This window comes from Pristiophorus japonicus, chromosome 3 (assembly GCF_044704955.1).
Source record: "Pristiophorus japonicus isolate sPriJap1 chromosome 3, sPriJap1.hap1, whole genome shotgun sequence".
In the NCBI taxonomy this organism is placed as follows: domain Eukaryota; kingdom Metazoa; phylum Chordata; class Chondrichthyes; family Pristiophoridae; genus Pristiophorus; species Pristiophorus japonicus.
In genome coordinates this window covers 185,108,819-185,126,745 of record NC_091979.1, presented here as the reverse complement: position 1 = coordinate 185,126,745, position 17,927 = coordinate 185,108,819, and the positions used below count along the sequence as shown (strand labels likewise).

At 45.0% G+C, this 17,927-nt stretch overlaps 1 protein-coding gene and 1 non-coding gene across 2 annotated transcripts in view; one reads left to right on the top strand and one right to left on the bottom strand.

Moving 5' to 3' along the window:
* Positions 1–17,927, bottom strand: part of ramp1 (receptor activity modifying protein 1) — a 49,299-nt gene that overhangs the window by 15,202 nt on the left and 16,170 nt on the right. The window contains exon 2 of the mRNA XM_070876098.1: positions 68–206. Within this exon, the coding sequence (XP_070732199.1) occupies positions 68–206 (139 nt within the window). The remainder of the gene's footprint in view (positions 1–67; positions 207–17,927) is intronic.
* Positions 9,382–9,489, top strand: LOC139260651 (U6 spliceosomal RNA). The gene has a single exon (XR_011592831.1). It is a non-coding gene; the product is annotated as a U6 spliceosomal RNA (small nuclear RNA).

The window sequence follows — 17,927 nt, the reverse complement described above, 5'->3', positions numbered from 1 at the left end:
ACACATAATGAAAACAGTGCAAGTGAAAAGAGGTACAAATCAAGATGGAAAAGAATTCCCAACGTACCTTACTGTTGCTTCCCAGTCACACCAGAACTGCCGTCCAACATCGGTCATCTGAAATCTGTAGGCCTCCAAGCAAATGTGATCGATAAGATAGGAGTAATAGGCTTCATTGCAGGCAGTGAGCAGAATAAGGTGATGTGCTGCAAAGAGACATTGCTAGCAATTTTAGTATATCAAATAGAGTCTTAATAAACGTATAACTCTCACCATTGAGTTAGAAGGTTGTGTGTTCAATTCTCACTACAGAGACTTGGCCACATAATACAAAAGCAAAAGACTGCGGATGCTGGACATCTGAAATAAAAACAGAAAATGCTGGAAATACTCATCAGGTTAGGCAGCATCTGTAGAGAGAGGAAAACAGAGTTAATGTTTCAGGTCACTTAGCCTGTCTATATCCCTTTGAAGATTTTTTGTGTCCTCCTCACAATTTGCTTTCCCACCCATCTTTGTATCATCAGCAAACTTGGCTACATTACACAAGGAGCCTTCATCCAAGTCATTAATATAGATTGTAAATAGTTGAGGACCCAGCACCGATCCCTGTGGCAGGTAGATTGGTGAGGTGAGTGACATTGTAATGGATAAAAGGAAAATTTTAGATATGTTATTTAAGCGAAAGAAAGACAAAACACGAGGACCCAACAGGATACATTCTAGATTCCTGAGAGAGATAATTGCAGAGTTCCTCGATTTATATTTCAGGCTCTACGGAGAATGGATGTGTGCTGGAGGGCTGGAGAGTGGCCAAATTAGTCCCATTTTTAAAAGGGAGACAGAGCTAATCTGGGCGAATACAGGTCAGTTAGTTTAATATTTGTGGTGGAGAAAATTCTGATCGAGCCTGCTCCATTCAGTATCATGGCTAATCTTCGACTTCACCTCCACTTTCCCGCCCAATCCCCATATTCCTTGATTTCCTTAGAGCCCCAAAATCTATCGATAGAAAACATAGAAAATACGTGGAGTAGGCCATTCAATTAAGGTTATGGCTGATCATTCACCTCGGTACCTCTTTCCTGTTTTTTCTCCATACCCCTAGATCCCTTTAGCCATAAGGGCCATATCTAACTCCCTCTTGAATATATCCAACGAACTTGCATCAACAACTCTCTGCGGTAGGGAATTCCAGTGATGTTATGTATGCAACACCTTGTAACCAGCATTCTACCGCCACCAGAGGGCGTGTCTGTTGGAGTCTCAAGGGATCCCAGCATCCCTTTGGAGTACTGCATATAAGCAGGTCTCCCATGCTGTGCCAGCACTCTGGAGTCAGAATAAAGAGACTAAGGTCACATTTACTCAAGTCTACAGTACTCAGTCACTTTGCTTTATTTGAAGCATAACAAGAAGTATAGAACATAAAAGCCAAGAGGCAATGATGAGCCTATATAAAAACTTATTAAGACCTTAGTGGGGTATTGTGTTCAGTTTTGTGATCCACACTATTGGAAGCACATTGAGGCTTTAAAGAGGGTAAAGCACAGATTCATTAGGATGCTGTCTGGTATGAGAAAATACAAATATGAAAGAAAGACTTGAAAAATTGGATCTTTTTTTCATTAGAATGATACAGATTTGGGCAAAATATGATCAAAATGTTTAAAAGTATAAAAAGATGGGTCAGGGTAGATAGAACCAGCACTTCAGGTTGATAAAGCCGTAAGAAATGAAAGTGCAGGCTTTATCTCAAGAGGTATAGAATATAAAAGCCAAGAGGAGGTGATGAGCCTATATAAAGCTTTAAATTATATACCAGTTGGAGGGCTGTGTGCAGTATTTGGTGCCACACTACAGGAAGAATATTAAGGCTTTAGAGAGGGTACTACTCAGATTTACTAAGATGCTGCCTGGTATGAGGAAATGCAAATATGAAGAAAGATTTGGAAAAAGTGGGAATTACTTTCATTAGAACAACACAGATTACATGGTGATATAATGGAAGTGTTTCAAATGATGAAAGGATAGGATGGGGTAGATAGAAACAGATTCTCCCCAATAGTTAAGGGGCCAAGAACGAAAGTCCATAGATACAAGATTAACTGCAAGAGATTCAGAACATAGATCAAGAGAAACTTCTTCACAGAGAGTTGTGAGCAATGTTCCCCCCAAGATGCGTGGGCACGCATCAATTTGGAGGTCCCGCGCAGGCTGCTCACAAGCTGTTGCCGCTAAAAGATACCGCGCAGGCGCAGCTGCACAGCAAATTTAAAGGGGCTGCGCACAAAAAATAAATTAGAGGGAACATTGGTTGTGAAGCTCTCGAATTCACTTCCAGGGTTAGTGGTTGAGGCAGAAACTATGTCAGCATTCAAGGTTAGATTGGATAGGTGGATGAAGGAAAGGAGAATAATAGTAGGGCTACAGGTGGACATACAAAAGATCCCAGGGCACTATTTCGAAGAAGAGAAGGGGAGTTATCCCCAGTGTTCTGGCCAATATTTATCCCTCAATCAACATAACAAAAACAAGTTATCTGGTCAATTATCACATTGATGTTTGTGGGAGCTTGCTGTGAGTAAATTGGCTGCCGCGTTTCCCACATTACAACAGCGACTACACTTCAAAAGTACTTCATTGGCTTTGGGACATCTGGTGGTCATGAAATGCGCTATATAAATGCAAGTCTTTATTTCTATGAAGGGATATGGGAACAAGGTGAGTAAATGTGATTTGAACTATTTGCTCGTATGGAGGGTAAAAACAAACATGAACTGGTTGGGCCGAATGGCCTGTTTGTGTGTTGTAACTTCGATGTATATCAGCCCTCATGACTCAGAGCCATTTATCAGGATGGTTGATTGATGATAAGGACTATCTGCCACAGTCATGGCTGATGACTCCAGTAAAACTTCCACAAACAGAGGGGGACAACAGGTATAATGAAATTCATTTCACTACAAGAAGTATTATAAAGCAGACTGTAAGTATCCTGATGACTTGTTTTAGGTGTCTGGTTAAACCTTGCAATACAGCCCAGCAAGAGTCTCAAGAATCACTGTAGCCCCAGTAGCATTCTGGTGAATCTGCACTGTCCCCACCCTGCAAGGCCAATACGTACTACCCGAGCTTCGGTGTGCAAACTAACACAATACTCCAATTGGAGTCTGACCAAGGCTCTGTACAACTGAAGTATCACCTCCTCCCTTTTCTATCCACCCCCCTGGAGATAATGGCCAATATTCCATTTGCCTCTTTGATTATTTTTTGTACTTGTACACTAGCTTTTAGTGATTTGTGTACATTGGCATCCAAATCCCATTGCTCCTCCACAGCTCTCAGTCACCATTAAGAAAATATTCAGATTTGTCTGTCTCAGATTCAAAGTGGATGACCTCACACCTCCCTACATTGAATTCCATCTGGCACAGTTTTTTCCCACTTACTTAGTCTCTCCATGTGCCTTTATACATGTGAGGTTATCCACTTTGGGGGAAAAAACGCGAAGACAGATTATTATCTGAATGGTGGCAGATTAGGAAAAGGGGAGGTGCAACGAGACCTGGGTGTCATGGTTCATCAGTCATTGAAAGTTGGCATACAGGTGCAGCAGGTGATGAAGGCGGCAAATGGTATGTTGACCTTCATAGCTAGGGGCTTTGAGTATAGGAGCAGGGAGGCCTTACTGCAGTTGAACAGGGCCTTGGTGAGGCCTCACCTGGAATATTGTGTTCAATTTTGGTCTCCTAATCTGAGGAAGGACGTTCTTGCTATTGAGGGAGTGCAGCGAAGGTTCACCAGACTAATTCCCGGGATGGCCGGACTGACATATGAGGAGAGACTGGATCAACTGGGCCTTTATACATTGGAGTTCAGAAGGATGAGAGGGGATCTCGTAGAAACATACAAGATGCTGATGGGACGGAACAGGTTACATGCAGGTAGATTGTTTCCGATGTTGGGGAAGTCCAGAACCAGGGGACACAGTCTAAGGATAAGGGGTAAGCCATTTAGGACTGAGATGAGGAGAAACTTCTTCACTCAGAGTTGTTAACCTGTGAAATTCCCTGCCGCAGAGAGTTGTTGATGCCAGTTCATTGGATATATTCAAGAGGGAGTTAGATATGGCCCTTACGGCTAAGGGGATCAAGGGGTATGGAGAGAAAGCAGGAAAAGGGTACTGAGGGAATGACCAGCCATGATCTTATTGAATGGTGGTGCAGGCTCAAATGGCCGAATGGCCTACTCCTGCACCTATTTTCTATGACTTCCTGCTCCAATCCACACAACTTACTATGCCTCCTAACAGTGTTACCTGCAAACTTGGATATAGGCCTCCCCGAGACCAAAATTCCCTGTTGTGTACCTCCCGTTAGTGCCTCCGGGGGTTAGTGGATGCGTGAATGCATTAGTGTCACTACCCACTGGTAGCACCCCAGGCCACTGTGCTGGCAATGATGTCATCGCCATGCGTGGTGGCCCCATTCCGCCCCGCGCCGAAATTGGCCAGCTTCCTGTAGGGCTGCCATGGACGATGCCCGCACCAACCTCGCAGGTCGCGAACTGGGCTGGACACCCCTCACGGGGCTGTGGCCATGGCACCCTTTAGCCTTGATGGCCATCAAAGGGCTTGCACAGCTTGCAGTGTCCCACCCCTTGAACAGAAGGGGAGAGGTCTTGAAACAAGTCAGCACTATGCGGGGAGGTTGCCTTTTGCTCCACGACGCGCCCAGGTAGTGCCCCCAATCTCGCCCAGAAAGGAAGTGGAGTGTGCGACATTATGTTGTGAGGGGCGGTAATCCAAATTTTGCTTCCGGGGAGGGACTTTTGCACCAGGCATAGAAAGTCCAGCCCCAGAGAAGTGACCGCCTTTAATCCTGCAAACAAGTCATTAAAAAATATGATAAACAGCTGAGGCCCTCGTACAGATCCCTGGGAAACACCAATTATTACATCCCACCAAAGAATGTTCCCTTAATCCCTATTCTGTATCTCCTACCTCCTAACTAATTATCAGCCCCTGTCAAAAGGGTGCCTCCAAATACATGTGCCTTCATTTTTGCTAATCAGCTCTTATGTGGAACCTTATCAAATGCCTTCCTGCAAGTCCATATAGACAACATCTGTGGACACTCCCCTATCCCCTATGCTAGTGACCTCCTCAAAACTTTAACTAGATTAGTCAGACATGATCTGCCTTTCACACATTCATGCTGACTCGTTTTGATCATTTTATATTTGTCCAAGTGCTCAGTCATTCTCTATCTAATGATAAATTCCAGTAACTTCCCCACAACTGTTACATCGGTGGGTCAATAGTCACCTGGTTTCTCCCTCACTCCCTTCTTAAATAATAGTGAAATTTGAAATTTTGCAATCCAAAGGCACAATTCTTAAATCTGGAGCATTTTGAAAAATTATGACTGATGCGTCTTAAGTTTCTTTAAATACCCTCTGGTGGAAACAGTAAGGTCCTGGAGATTTGCCTATATTTAGTCCCATTATTTTCTCCATTACCATTTTTTAAAAACTTATATTAAATCCATTAAGTATCTCTCTTTGACTTATAGTTAGGCTCCCTGGTAATTTGTCCTTTCTCCAGTGTGAAAACATACACATAGTATTCATGTAACAAGTCTCCCATTTCCTTATTATTCATTATAATCTCACCTGCATTTGTCTTTCATGTGTCCACATTCCCCTTTACCACTCTCTTTCTCTTAATATAGTTATCAACAAAAAAACTTCTGCTGTTAGCTTTGATATCACTTGCAAGTTTTTTTAATATTCCCTTATTGCAGCTATTACTTTCTTTGTAACCCTTTGTTGCTTTTTATTGCTCTCCCGGAGAATATGTCCCTATTCTCCCTTCTTTCCAGGCCATGTAAGGGTTGTGCCCCCACAGTATAACCACATGCCATTGAATTGGGATGAAATTAATCTCTTTCTGCTTCTGGGGAGGGAGGGTGAACAGCCAGTTGTTGTGGTACATGTAGGTACCAACAATATAGGTAAGAAGCGGGAAGAGGTTCTACAAGCTGAATTTAGGGAGCTAGGAATTAAATTAAAAAGTAGGACCTCAAAAGGTAGTAATCTCTGGATTGCTACCAGTGCCACGTACTAATCAGAATAGAGGGAGCAGGATAGTTAGAATAAATACATGGCTTGAGGGAGGGAGGGATTCAAATTCCTGGGACATTGGAACCAGTTCCGGGGGAAGTGGGACCTGTACAAAAGGGACGGTCTGCACTTGGGCAGGACTGGAACTGATGTCCTCGGGGTAACATTTGCTAATGCAGTTCGGGAGTGTTTAAACTAATATGGCAGGGGGATGGGAACCTATGCAGCGAGACAGGGCGAAGTAATATGGAGTCAGAAACAGATGGTAGAAAGGTAAACAGCAATAGTGGAAGGCCGAGTAAACAAAGGCAAGAAACAAAAAGGGCCACACTACATCATAATTCTAAAAGGACAAAGAGTGTTAAAAAAACAAGCCTGAAGGCTTTGTGTCTTAATGCAAGGAGTATCCGTAATAAGGTGGATGAATTAACTGTGCAAATAGATGTTAACAGATATGATGTGATTGGGATTACAGAGACGTGGCTCCAGGATGATTAGGGCTGGGAACTCAACATCCAAAGGTATTCAACATTCAGGAAGGATAGAATAAAAGGAAAAGGAGGTGGGTAGCATTGCTGGTTAAAGAGGAGATTAATGCAATAGTTCGGAAGGACATTAGCTTGGATGATGTGGAATCTATATAGGTAGAGCTGCAGAACACCAAAGGGCAAAAAACGTTAGTGGGAGTTGTGTACAGACCTCCCAACAGTAGTAGTGATATTGGGGAGGGCATCAAACAGGAAATTAGGGGTGCATGCAATAAAGGTGCAGTAGTTTTCATGGGTGACTTTAATATGCATATAGATTGGGCTAACCAAACTGGAAGCAATACGATGGAGGAGAATTTCCTGGAGTGCATAAGGGATGGTTTTCGAGACCAATATGTCGAGGAACCAACTAGGGGGAAGGCCATCTTAGACTGGGTGTTGTGTAATGAGAGAGGATTAATTAGCAATCTCGTTGTGCAAGGCCCCTTGGGGAAGAGTGACCATAATATGGTGGCATTCTGCATTAGGATGGAGAATGAAACAGTGAATTCAGAGACCATGGTAACTTTGAAGGTATGAGGCGTGAATTGGCTAGGATAGATTGGCGAAAGATACTGAAGGGGTTGACAGTGGATGGGCAATGGCAGACATTTAGAGACTGCATGGATGAACTGCAACAATTGTACATCCCTGTCTGGCGTAAAAATAAGAACTGGAAGGTGGCTCAACTGTGGCTATCATGGGAAATCAGGGATAGTATTAAAACCAAGGAAGTGGCATACAAATTGACCAGAAGTAGCAGCGAACCCGGGGACTGGGAGAAATTTAGAACTCAGCAGGAGGACGACAAAGAGTTTGCTTAGGGCAGGGAAAATAGAGTACGAGAGGAAGCTTGCAGGGAACGTTAAGATGGACTGCAAAAGCTTCTATAGATATGTAAAGAGAAAAAGGTTAGTAAAGACAAACGTAGGTCCCCTGCAGTCAGAATCAGTGGAAGTCATAACGGGGTACAAAGAATGGCAGACCAATTGAACAAGTACTTTGGTTCGGTATTCACTAAGGAGGACACAAACAACCTTCCGGATATAAAAGGGTCTAGTAAGGAGGAGGAACTGAGGGATATCCTTATTAGTCAGGAAATTGTGTTGGAGAAATTGATGGGATTGAAGGCCGATAAATCCCCAGGGCCTGATGGACTGCATCCCAGAGTACTTAAGGAGGTGGCCTTGGAAATAACGGATGCATTGACAGTCATTTTCCAACAGTCCATGGACTCTGGATCAGTTCCTATGGAGTGGAGGGTAGCCAATGTAACCCCACTTTTTAAAAAAGGAGGGAGAGAGAAAGCAGGGAATTATAGACCGGTCAGCCTGACATCGGTTGTGGGTAAAATGATTAAATCAATTATTAAGGATGTCATAGCAACGCATTTGGAAAGAGGTGACACGATAGGTCCAAGTCAGCACGGATTTGTGAAAGGGAAATCATGCTTGACAAATCTGCTGGAATTTTTTGAGGACGTTTCCAGTAGAGTGGACAAGGGAGAACCAGTTGATGTGGTGTATTTGGACTTTCAGAAGGCTTTCGACAAGGTCCCACACAAGAGATTAATGTGCAAAGTTAAAGCACATGGGATTGGGGGTAGTGTGCTGACATGGATTGAGAACTGGTTGGCAGACAGGAAGCAAAGAGTAGGAGTAAATGGGGACTTTTCAGAATGGCAGGCAGTGACTAGTGGGGTACTTCAAGGTTCTGTGCTGGGGCCCCAGCTGTTTACATTGTACACTAATGATTTAGACGGTGGGATTAAATGTAGTATCTCCAAGTTTGCGGATGACACTAAGTTGGGTGGCAGTGTGAGCTGCGAGGAGGATGCTATGAGTCTGCAGAGTGACTTGGATAGGTTAGGTGTGTGGGCAAATGCATGGCAGATGAAGTATAATGTGGATAAATGTGAGGTTATCCACTTTGGTGGTAAAAATAGAGAGACAGACTATTATCTGAATGGTAACAGATTAGGAAAAGGGGAGGTGCAACGAGACCTGGGTGTCATGGTACATCAGTCATTGAAGGTTGGCATGCAGGTACAGCAGGCGGTTAAGAAAGCAAATGGCATGTTGGCCTTCATAGCGAGGGGATTAGAGTACAGGGGCAGGGAGGTGTTACTACAGTTGTACAGGGCCTTGGTGAGGCCACACCTGGAGTATTGTGTACAGTTTTGGTCTCCTAACTTGAGGAAGGACATTCTTGCTATTGAGGGAGTGCAGCAAAGGTTCACCAGACTGATTCCCGGGATGGTGGCACTGATATATCAAGAAAGACTGGATCAACTGGGCTTGTATTCACTGGAGTTCAGAAGAATGAGAGGGGATCTCATAGAAACGTTTAAAATTCTGACGGGTTTAGACGTTAGATTCAGGAAGAATGTTCCCAATGTTGGGGAAGTCCAGAACCAGGGGTCACAGTCTAAGGATAAGGGGTAAGCCATTTAGGACCGAGATGAGGAAAAACTTCTTCACCCAGAGAGTGGTGAACCTGTGGAATTCTCTACCACAGAAAGTTGTTGAGGCCAATTCACTAAATATATTCAAACATGAGTTAGATGTTGTCCTTACTACTAGGGGGATCAAGGGGTATGGCAAGAAAACAGAAATGGGGTACTGAAGTTGTATGTTCAGCCATGAAATCATTGAACGGCAGTGCAGGCTCGAAGGGCTGAATGGCCTACTTCTACACCTATTTTCTATGTTTCTAACTATTTCCTGTAGTGCTCGCTTCGGCAGCATATATACTAAAATTGGAACGATACAGAGAAGATTAGCATGGCCCCTGCGCAAGGATGACACGCAAATTTCCTGTAGAAGATGCTATAATCGCTGCCTCAACCACTCCATTGGCAAAGCATTCCATGCTCCAACAATCCTCTGTGTAAAGAAATTTCTCTCTCCTCACTCTCTAAATGTCAATACTAAATTGATGAACCCTTCATCTCTGACTCTCCAACCATAGGAAATAGTCCTTCCACATTCACAGTATAAAAATTCTTCATAGTTTTAAGAACCCCTGTTAAATCTCCTCTTAGCCTTCTCAGCTCCAGTGGAAACAGTCCCAGTATCTCAAGTCTCTCCTCATAACTATTGTTTACCATCCCTGGCATCAACCTGGTGAATCTGTGCTGTGCGCGGTCTATGGTTTTAATGCCCTTTCTCTAATGGGGCTCCCAAACCTGCACACAGTACTCGAACTGTGCCCTAACCAATCATTTGTATAATTGCATTGTTACTTTTTTACTCCTGTAGCCTTTGTGAATCCTTTGTGAAAATGACAAAGATAAACTATCCTTTCTCATCCTTCTTGATTTGTCTGCAGCCTTTGACATGGCTGACCACACCATTGTCCTCCAAAACCTCTCCACCATCATTCAGCTGGGTGGGACTGCACTCGCCTGATGCCATCCACATCTATCTAATCGTAGCCAGAAAATCACCTGCAATGGCTTCTCTTCCTGCTCCCGCATAGTTATCCTTGTCCCCTCCTTCTATGTCTCATCAACATGCTGCCTCTTGGCAACATCATCTAAAAACACAGCGTCAGTATCCACATGTACACTGACAACACCCAGCCCCACCTCACCACTTCGCTCATTCCCCTTCATGGTCTCTAAATTGTCAGACTGCTTGTCTGACATCCAGTTCTGGATGAGCAGAAATTTTCTCCAATTAAATATTGGGAAGACCTAAGCCATTGTTTTCAGTCCCCGCCACAAACTTTGTTCCCTAGCCACTAATTCCATCCCTCTCCCTAACATCTGTCTGAGGCTGAACCATACTGTTCGTAACCTTGGTGTCATATTTAACCCTGAAATGAGCTTCCAACTACATATCTGCAGCATAACGAAGACCGCCTATTTCCACCTCCATAACATTGCCTGTCTCCGCCCTTGCATCGGCTCATTCTCTGCTGAAACTCTCATCCATGCCTTTGTTACCTCTAGACTTGACTATTCCAATGCACTCCTGGCTGGCTTCCCACATTCTACCCTATGTAAACTTGAGCTCATCCAAAACTCGGTTGCACATGTCCTAACTCGCATCAAGTCCTGTTTACCTAACACCCCTGTGCTCGTTGACCTACATTGGCTCCCAGTTAAGCAACACCTCGATTTCAAAATCCTCATTCTTGTTTTCAAATCCCTCCATGGCCTCACCGCTCCCTATCTCTGTAATCTCCTCCAGCCCCACAACCCTCCGCACGCACCAGAGCATTCCTGATTATAAATCACTCAACCATTAGTGGCCGCGCCTCCTGCTGTCTCGGCCTCTCCTCCATTAAAACATTCCTTGAAACCTACCTCTTTGACCAAGCTTTTGGTCATCTACCTAATTATCTCCTTATGTGGCTTGGTGTCAAATTTTTGACTTATAATACTTCTGTGAAGCGCCTTGGGACGTTTTACTACTTGAAAGGAGCTATGTAAATACAAGTTGTTGTTGTACTCTATTTATTAAACTCTAAACGTTGCTGCCATTTTATGGCTTTATCTATGGGTAAGGCTCTGTGGAAAACATTGAAATATAGAAACATAGAAGATAGGTGCAGGAGTAGGCCATTTGGCCCTTCGAGCCTGCACCACCATTCAATAAGATCATGGCTGATCATTCACCTCAGAACCCCTTTCCTGCTTTCTCTCCATACCCCTTGATCCCTTTAGCTGTAAGGGCCATATCTAATTCCCTCTTGAATATATCCAATGAACTGGCATCAACAACTCTCTGCGGTAGAGAACTCCACAGGGTAACAACTTTGAGTAAAGAAGTTTCCCCTCATCTCAGTCCTAAATGGCTTACCCCTTATCCTTAGACTATGTCCCCTGGTTCTGGACTTCCCCAACATCGGGAACATTCTTCCTGCATCTAACCTGTCCCGTCCAGTCAGAATTTTATATGTTTCGATGCGATCCCCTCTCATCCTTCCAAACTCCAGTGAATACAGGCCCAGTCAATCCAGTCTCTCCTCATATGTCAGTCCCGCCATCCCGGGAATCAGTCTGGTGAACCTTTGCTGCACTCCCTCAATAGCAAGAACGTCCTTCCTCAGATTAGGAGACCAAAACTGAACACAATATTTCAGGTGAGGCCTCACCAAGGCCCTGTACAACTGCAGTAAGACCTCCCTGCTCCTATACTCAAATCCCCTAGCTATGAAGGCCAACATACCATTTGCCTTCTTCACCGACTGCTGAACCTGCATGCCAACTTTCAATGACTGATGTACCATGACACCCAGGTCTTGTTGCACCTCCTCTTTTCCTCATCTGCCGCCATTCAGATAATATTCTTCCTTCGTGTTTTTGACACCAAAGTGGATAACCTCACATTTATCCACATTATACTGCATCTGCCACGCACTTGCCCACTCACCTAACCTGTCCAAGTCACCCTGCAGCCTTTTAGCATCCTGCTCACAGCTCACACCTCCAACCAGCTTAGTGTCATCTGCAAACTTGGAGATATTACACTCAATTCCCTCATCCAAATCATTAATGTATATTGTAAATAGCTGGGGTCCCAGCACTGAGCCCTGCGGCACCCCACTCATCACTGCCTGCCATTCTGAAAAGGGCCCGTTTATCCCGACTCTCTGCTTCCTGTCTGCCAACCAGTTCTCTATCCACATCAGTACATTACCTCCAATACCATGTGCTTTAATTTTGCACACCAATCTCTTGTGTGGGACCTTGTCAAAAGCCTTTTGAAAGTCCAAATACACCACATCCACTGCTTCTCCCTTGTCCACTCTACTAGTCACATCCTCAAAAAATTCTAGAAGATTTGTCAAGCACGATTTCCCTTTCATAAATCCATGCTGACTTGGACCCATCCCATCACTGCTTTCCAAATGTGCTGCTATTTCATCTTTAATAACTGATTCCAACATTTTCCCCACTACTGATGTCAGGCTAACCGGTCTATAATTACCCTTTTTCTCTCTCCCTCCTTTCTTAAAAAGTGGTGTTACATTAGTTACCCTCCACTCCATAGGAACCGATTCAGAGTCGATAGACTGTTGGAAAATGATCACCAATGCATCCACTATTTCTAGGGCTACTTCCTTAAATACTCTGGGATGCAGACCATCAGGCCCCGGGGATTTAATCGGCCTTCAATCCCATCAATTTCACATATGCCTCTTCCCTTGTTAGCCACAGTTGGGCCACCTTCCCCATTTTATTTTTACTCCAGATGGGAATGTACAATTGTTGAAGTTCATCCATGTGATCTTTAAATGTTTGCCATTGACTATCCACCGTCAACCCTTTAAGTATCATTTGCCAGTCTATTCTAGCCAATTCACGTCTCATACCATCGAAGTTACCTTTCCTTAAGTTCAGGATCCTAGTCTCTGAATTAACTGTGTCACTCTCCATTTTAATAAAGAATTCTACCATATTATGTTTACTCTTCCCAAAGTGGCCTCGCACAACAAGATTGCTAATTAGTCCTTTCTGATTACACATCACCAAGTCTAGGATGGCCAGCCCTCTAGTTGGTTCCTCGACATATTGGTCTAGAAAACCATCCCGAATACACACCAGGAAATCCACCTCAATCGCATTGCTACCAGCATGATAACTGCTGTACCTTTATTGCACGCATCCCTAATTTCTTGTTTGATGCTGTCCCCAACTGTTTGGTGGTCTGTACACAACTCCCACTAGCATTTTGTGCCCTTTGGTATTCCGTAGCTCCACCCATACTGATCCCATCTGATCAAGCTAATGTCCTTCCTTACTATTGTATTAATTTCCTCTTTAACCAGCAATGCCACCCCACCTCCTTTTCCTTTCTGTCTATCCTTCCTAAATGTTGAATACCCCTGGATGTTGAGTTCCCAGCCTTGGTCACCCTGGAGCCATGTCTCCGTGATGCCAATTACATCATATCCATTAACTGCTATCTGCGCAGTTAATTCATCCACCTTATTCCGAATACTCCTTCCATTGAGGCACAGATCCTTCAGGCTTGTCTTTTTAACACACTTTGCCCCTTTAGAATTTTGCTGTAATGTGGCCTTTTTGCTTTTTTGCCTTGGGTTTCTCTGCCCTCTACTTTTACTTTTCTTTTATCTTTTGTTTCTGCCCCCATTCTACTTCCATCTGTCTCCCTGCATAGATTCCCATTCCCCTGCCATATTAGTTTAACTCCTCCCCAATAGCACTAGCAAACACTCCCCCTAGGACATTGGTTCTGGTCCTGCCCAGGTGCAGACCGTCCGGTTTGTACTGGTCCCACCTCCCACAGAACCAGTTCCATTGTCCCAGGGAATTTGAATCCCTCCCTTCTGCACCGCTCCTCAAGCCACGTATTCATCTGAGCTATCCTGCGATTCCTACTCTGACTAGCACATGGCACTGGTAGCAATCTTGAGATTACTACTTTTGAGGTCCTACTTCCTAGATCTGTCTGTTTCTAGTCCAACAAGCAAGGAAGCGTTGCTTGATTTAGTTCTGGGAAATGAAGTGGGCAAATTAAGATCGAGAAACTAAATTGAAACTTACAATAGAGACACACACATGATAAAGGTAGTGTTAATGGGCCCAAGTTTCCACCTGATTTGCTCCTGATTTTTAGGAGCAACTGGTGTAGGACAGAGTATCTTAGAAATCGGAATTCTCGTAATTTAGTTTGCTCCAGTTCGAGTCAGTTAGAACAGTTTCACTTTGGAACAGAATTTATTTTTCAAAAGGTGGCGTGTCCGGCCACTTACGCCTGTTTTCAAAGTTTCGTCATTGAAACCTTACTCCAAACTAACTTAGAATGGAGTAAGTGAAGATTTTTGTACGCTCGAAAAAACCTTGTCTACACTTTAGAAAATCAGGCGTAGGTTACAAATCAGGCGCAGGGAATGGTGGGGGGGGGGGGGGGTTTAAAGGGAAGTTTACAAACACTAAACACTTCAGTTTTTCAAATAAAGAGCCATCATCAATAATAAATGATAAATACATCAATAAATCAATCAAAAAAAAATAATAAATAATTTTTTAAAAAATCAATAAATAAAACATTTTCTACTCACCGACTGCAGCACCGGCAGCCCTCCAACAGCATGCTGGGATGCCCCCCCCCCCACCCCAGTGTGTCTCTGTTAGTGTCTCTATCTCTCTGTCTGTCTGTGTGTGACTCTCACTCTCTGTCTGTCAGTGTCTGTGTTTCTGACAGCGAGGGGAGGGGGAGGAGGGGGTAGAGGGAGAGAGGGGGGGGAGCAGAGGGAGGGAAGGGGGAGGGATGGGGGGAGAAGGGGGAGAAAGGAGATGGGGGGGAAAGGAGATGGGGGGGAAAGGAGATGGGGGGGAAGAGAGATTTGGGGGGGAAGAGAGATTGGGGGGGGGGGGAGAAAGGAGATTGGGGGGGGAAGGAATTTGGGGGGGAGGGGAAGGAATTTCAGGGGGAGGGGAAGGAGATTGGGGGGGAGGGGGGAGGGAGGCTGAACGGGCCGGGCCCGAGACTTTGGGCAGGGCCCGTCCCCAGCACCAGATTTACAGGTAGGTGGCGTTGGGTCGGGTCGGGGGGGGGGTGGTGGGAGGGAGGTTGGTTCGGTTCGGGGGGGAGGGAGGGAGAGGGAGGTCAGGTCGGATCAATCCGGGGGCGGGGGCGGCGGGAGTCGGGTTGGGTTGGGTCGGGTCCGGGGTGGGGGGGGGGGGGGCAGGGAGCGGGAGTCGGGTCGGGTCCAGTCGGGGAGGCGGGGGGGGGTGGGGGGAAGGGACCGGGAGTCGGGTCGGGTCCAGTTGGGGGGGGGGGGGGGGGGAGGGGGGGGGAGGTGGGAGTCAGGTCACAGGTCAGTGTCGGGCCCGGAGGCGGGAAGCGGGAGTCGGGTCGGGTCGGGAGGAAGCAGGAGCTGGCCGTGGGAAGAGCCTTATTCACGCAGCCCCAGTGAGGCCATTGGGCCAGGGCTAGGGGCTGCGTGCTTCGGCCCCTCCCACACAGTTTTGGGCGCCTGGAGCTACTGCACTTGCGCCCCCACTGTAACGCGCATGTGCAGAGGTCCTGGCACTGTTTTCAGCGCAGGGACCTGGCTCCGCCCCCTACAGCTCGTGCTGCGCTGCGCCGAGGGCCAGAGGACCTGCAGGGAGGTGGAGAATCTGGAGGTTTTCTTAGGCGCACTTTGTGGCGCGAAAAACGGGCGTCCAGGTCGGGACTGCGCCGTTCTAGGCGCGGCTCGAAACTTGGGCCCAATAATACTAAAGATAATCATGATGAGTATAGAAAGTCTAATGGGGAGGGAAAAGGTAGATTAGAAGGGTTAAAAGTTGATGTGAAAAAGAGCTAGCAGATAATATAAAAGGAAATAATGAGGGCTTTTATAAGCAAATATAAAGTAAAAGGCTATTACTTTTTATTTGCTGATAAAAGCCCTTACAATTTCCTTTTAGGTTAGCTGCTACTGGGCTTTTCTCATATTTCTTTTAGCTTTTCTAACCTTCCCACTATACTTCCTATATTCATGATTTTCTTCACTGTTAGCCCTAACTTTAACATATGTCTTCCTTTCAGTTTTAGTTTAGTTTAAATTTCTATGTTAATTCCTTGATGTATCTCGTTAAACCTATCTTTTGCTTAGAGTAATATATTTATTTCATACTATTTCTGTCTCATATTTGAAGCTTTCCCACTGCCAATTCATGATCCTGTTTGCTAACTATTCTACCCAGCTGATTTTTCCCAGATCCCTTCTTATGTTACGGAACTTTGCCTTAATTTTCAATTCTTATGTTGAACCTAATTATGTTATTGTTGCTGTTTCCCAATTATTTTCCTGCTCTCATATCAGTTATTTGCCCACTTCATTTCCTAGAACTAAATCAAGCAATGCTTCCTTGCTTTTTGGACTAGAAGCAGACAGATCCAGGAATTAGTCCCAACATAACCTTTATTTCAGTCTAACTTGGGATTGTTAAATCACCCAGTATTATTGCCCTGCTGTTCTTACATCTTTCTCTGAATGTCTCCAGATCTTGCCTCTTCTTATGTCCACTGTTTGATTACTTGTAATGCACACCGAGAAGCACTATTTCCCTTCCAATATATATTTTTTAAATTCTATCCATATGGATTTTGTCTTAATACAACCCACAGGATAGTCTAATGCTGGGATAGACTTCTAGAAGGCATTTGATAAGGTTCCACACAAGAGATCATTTGCAAAAGTGAGAGTGCATCGATTTAGAGGTAACCTTGTGACATTGGTTGGTTGATTGGTAGGAGGCAGAGAGTAGGGATAAACGGTTCATTCTCCGAGTGGCAGAATATGACAAGTGGTGTTTACCAGGAATCTGTACTGAGGCCTCAGCTTTTCACCATATATATTACTGACTTAGTCGAGTTTGAGAACAGGAGGGGAAAGAAGTCAGGTGGATATTGAATCTTTTGGGGAGATTGTTATGTATGTTAACTGGGTTTTACCTGCCACTGGAGGGCGCGACTGTCGGAGTCCTAATGGTCACTGGTAGACACATACAAGCCGTGTATATAATGTTGGCAGCCATGTTGAATCCTCACTTTGAGAATAAATAAACTGGAGTAAGGTCATGCCTGAACTAGCTCACCGTACTTAGCCTCGTGGAGTTATTCGATACTTAACAATTGGCGACGAGTTGAAAATACGAACTTTCACACAACCATGTCTGTTGGAATTTTGGAGAGATTCGTGGAAGGGGAAGACTGGGAGGATTTCACTGATCGCCTCGACCAGTACTTCGTAGCCAACGGATTGAAAGGAACTGATAACGCAATTAAGCGCAGGGCGGTTCTCCTCACCGTTTGTGGGTCAAACATTTATGGTCTTATCAAAATCTACTCTCACCGACTCGACCAGTGGATAAGACTTATGATGAATTGTGTACACTGGTTCGGAACCACTTTAAACCAAAGGAAAGCATCATCATGGCGAGTTATCGCTTCTATACGCACAATCACTCTGAGGGCCAGGACGTGGCGAATTTGTCGCCAACCTGAGATGTTTCGCTGGGCCGTGCAACTTCAGAGCTGCGTTGGAGGAAATGCTGCGGGACTTTTTCGTGCTTGGCATTGGCTATGAGGTCATCCTTTGAAAGCTGCTGGCTGCTGAATCTCTAGACCTGAGCAGGGCCATCACGATCACCCAGGTACGCATGTCCACGGACGAAAACTCGAAACAGATATCTTCGCAGCATCGAAACTCACCGGCAAGTACTGTGCATAAAATAATATCGTTGGCCGGCAGAGCTGCACATGGCAGGGCCTACTCATCCGCGTTCGTATGATCTGTAACTGCTCA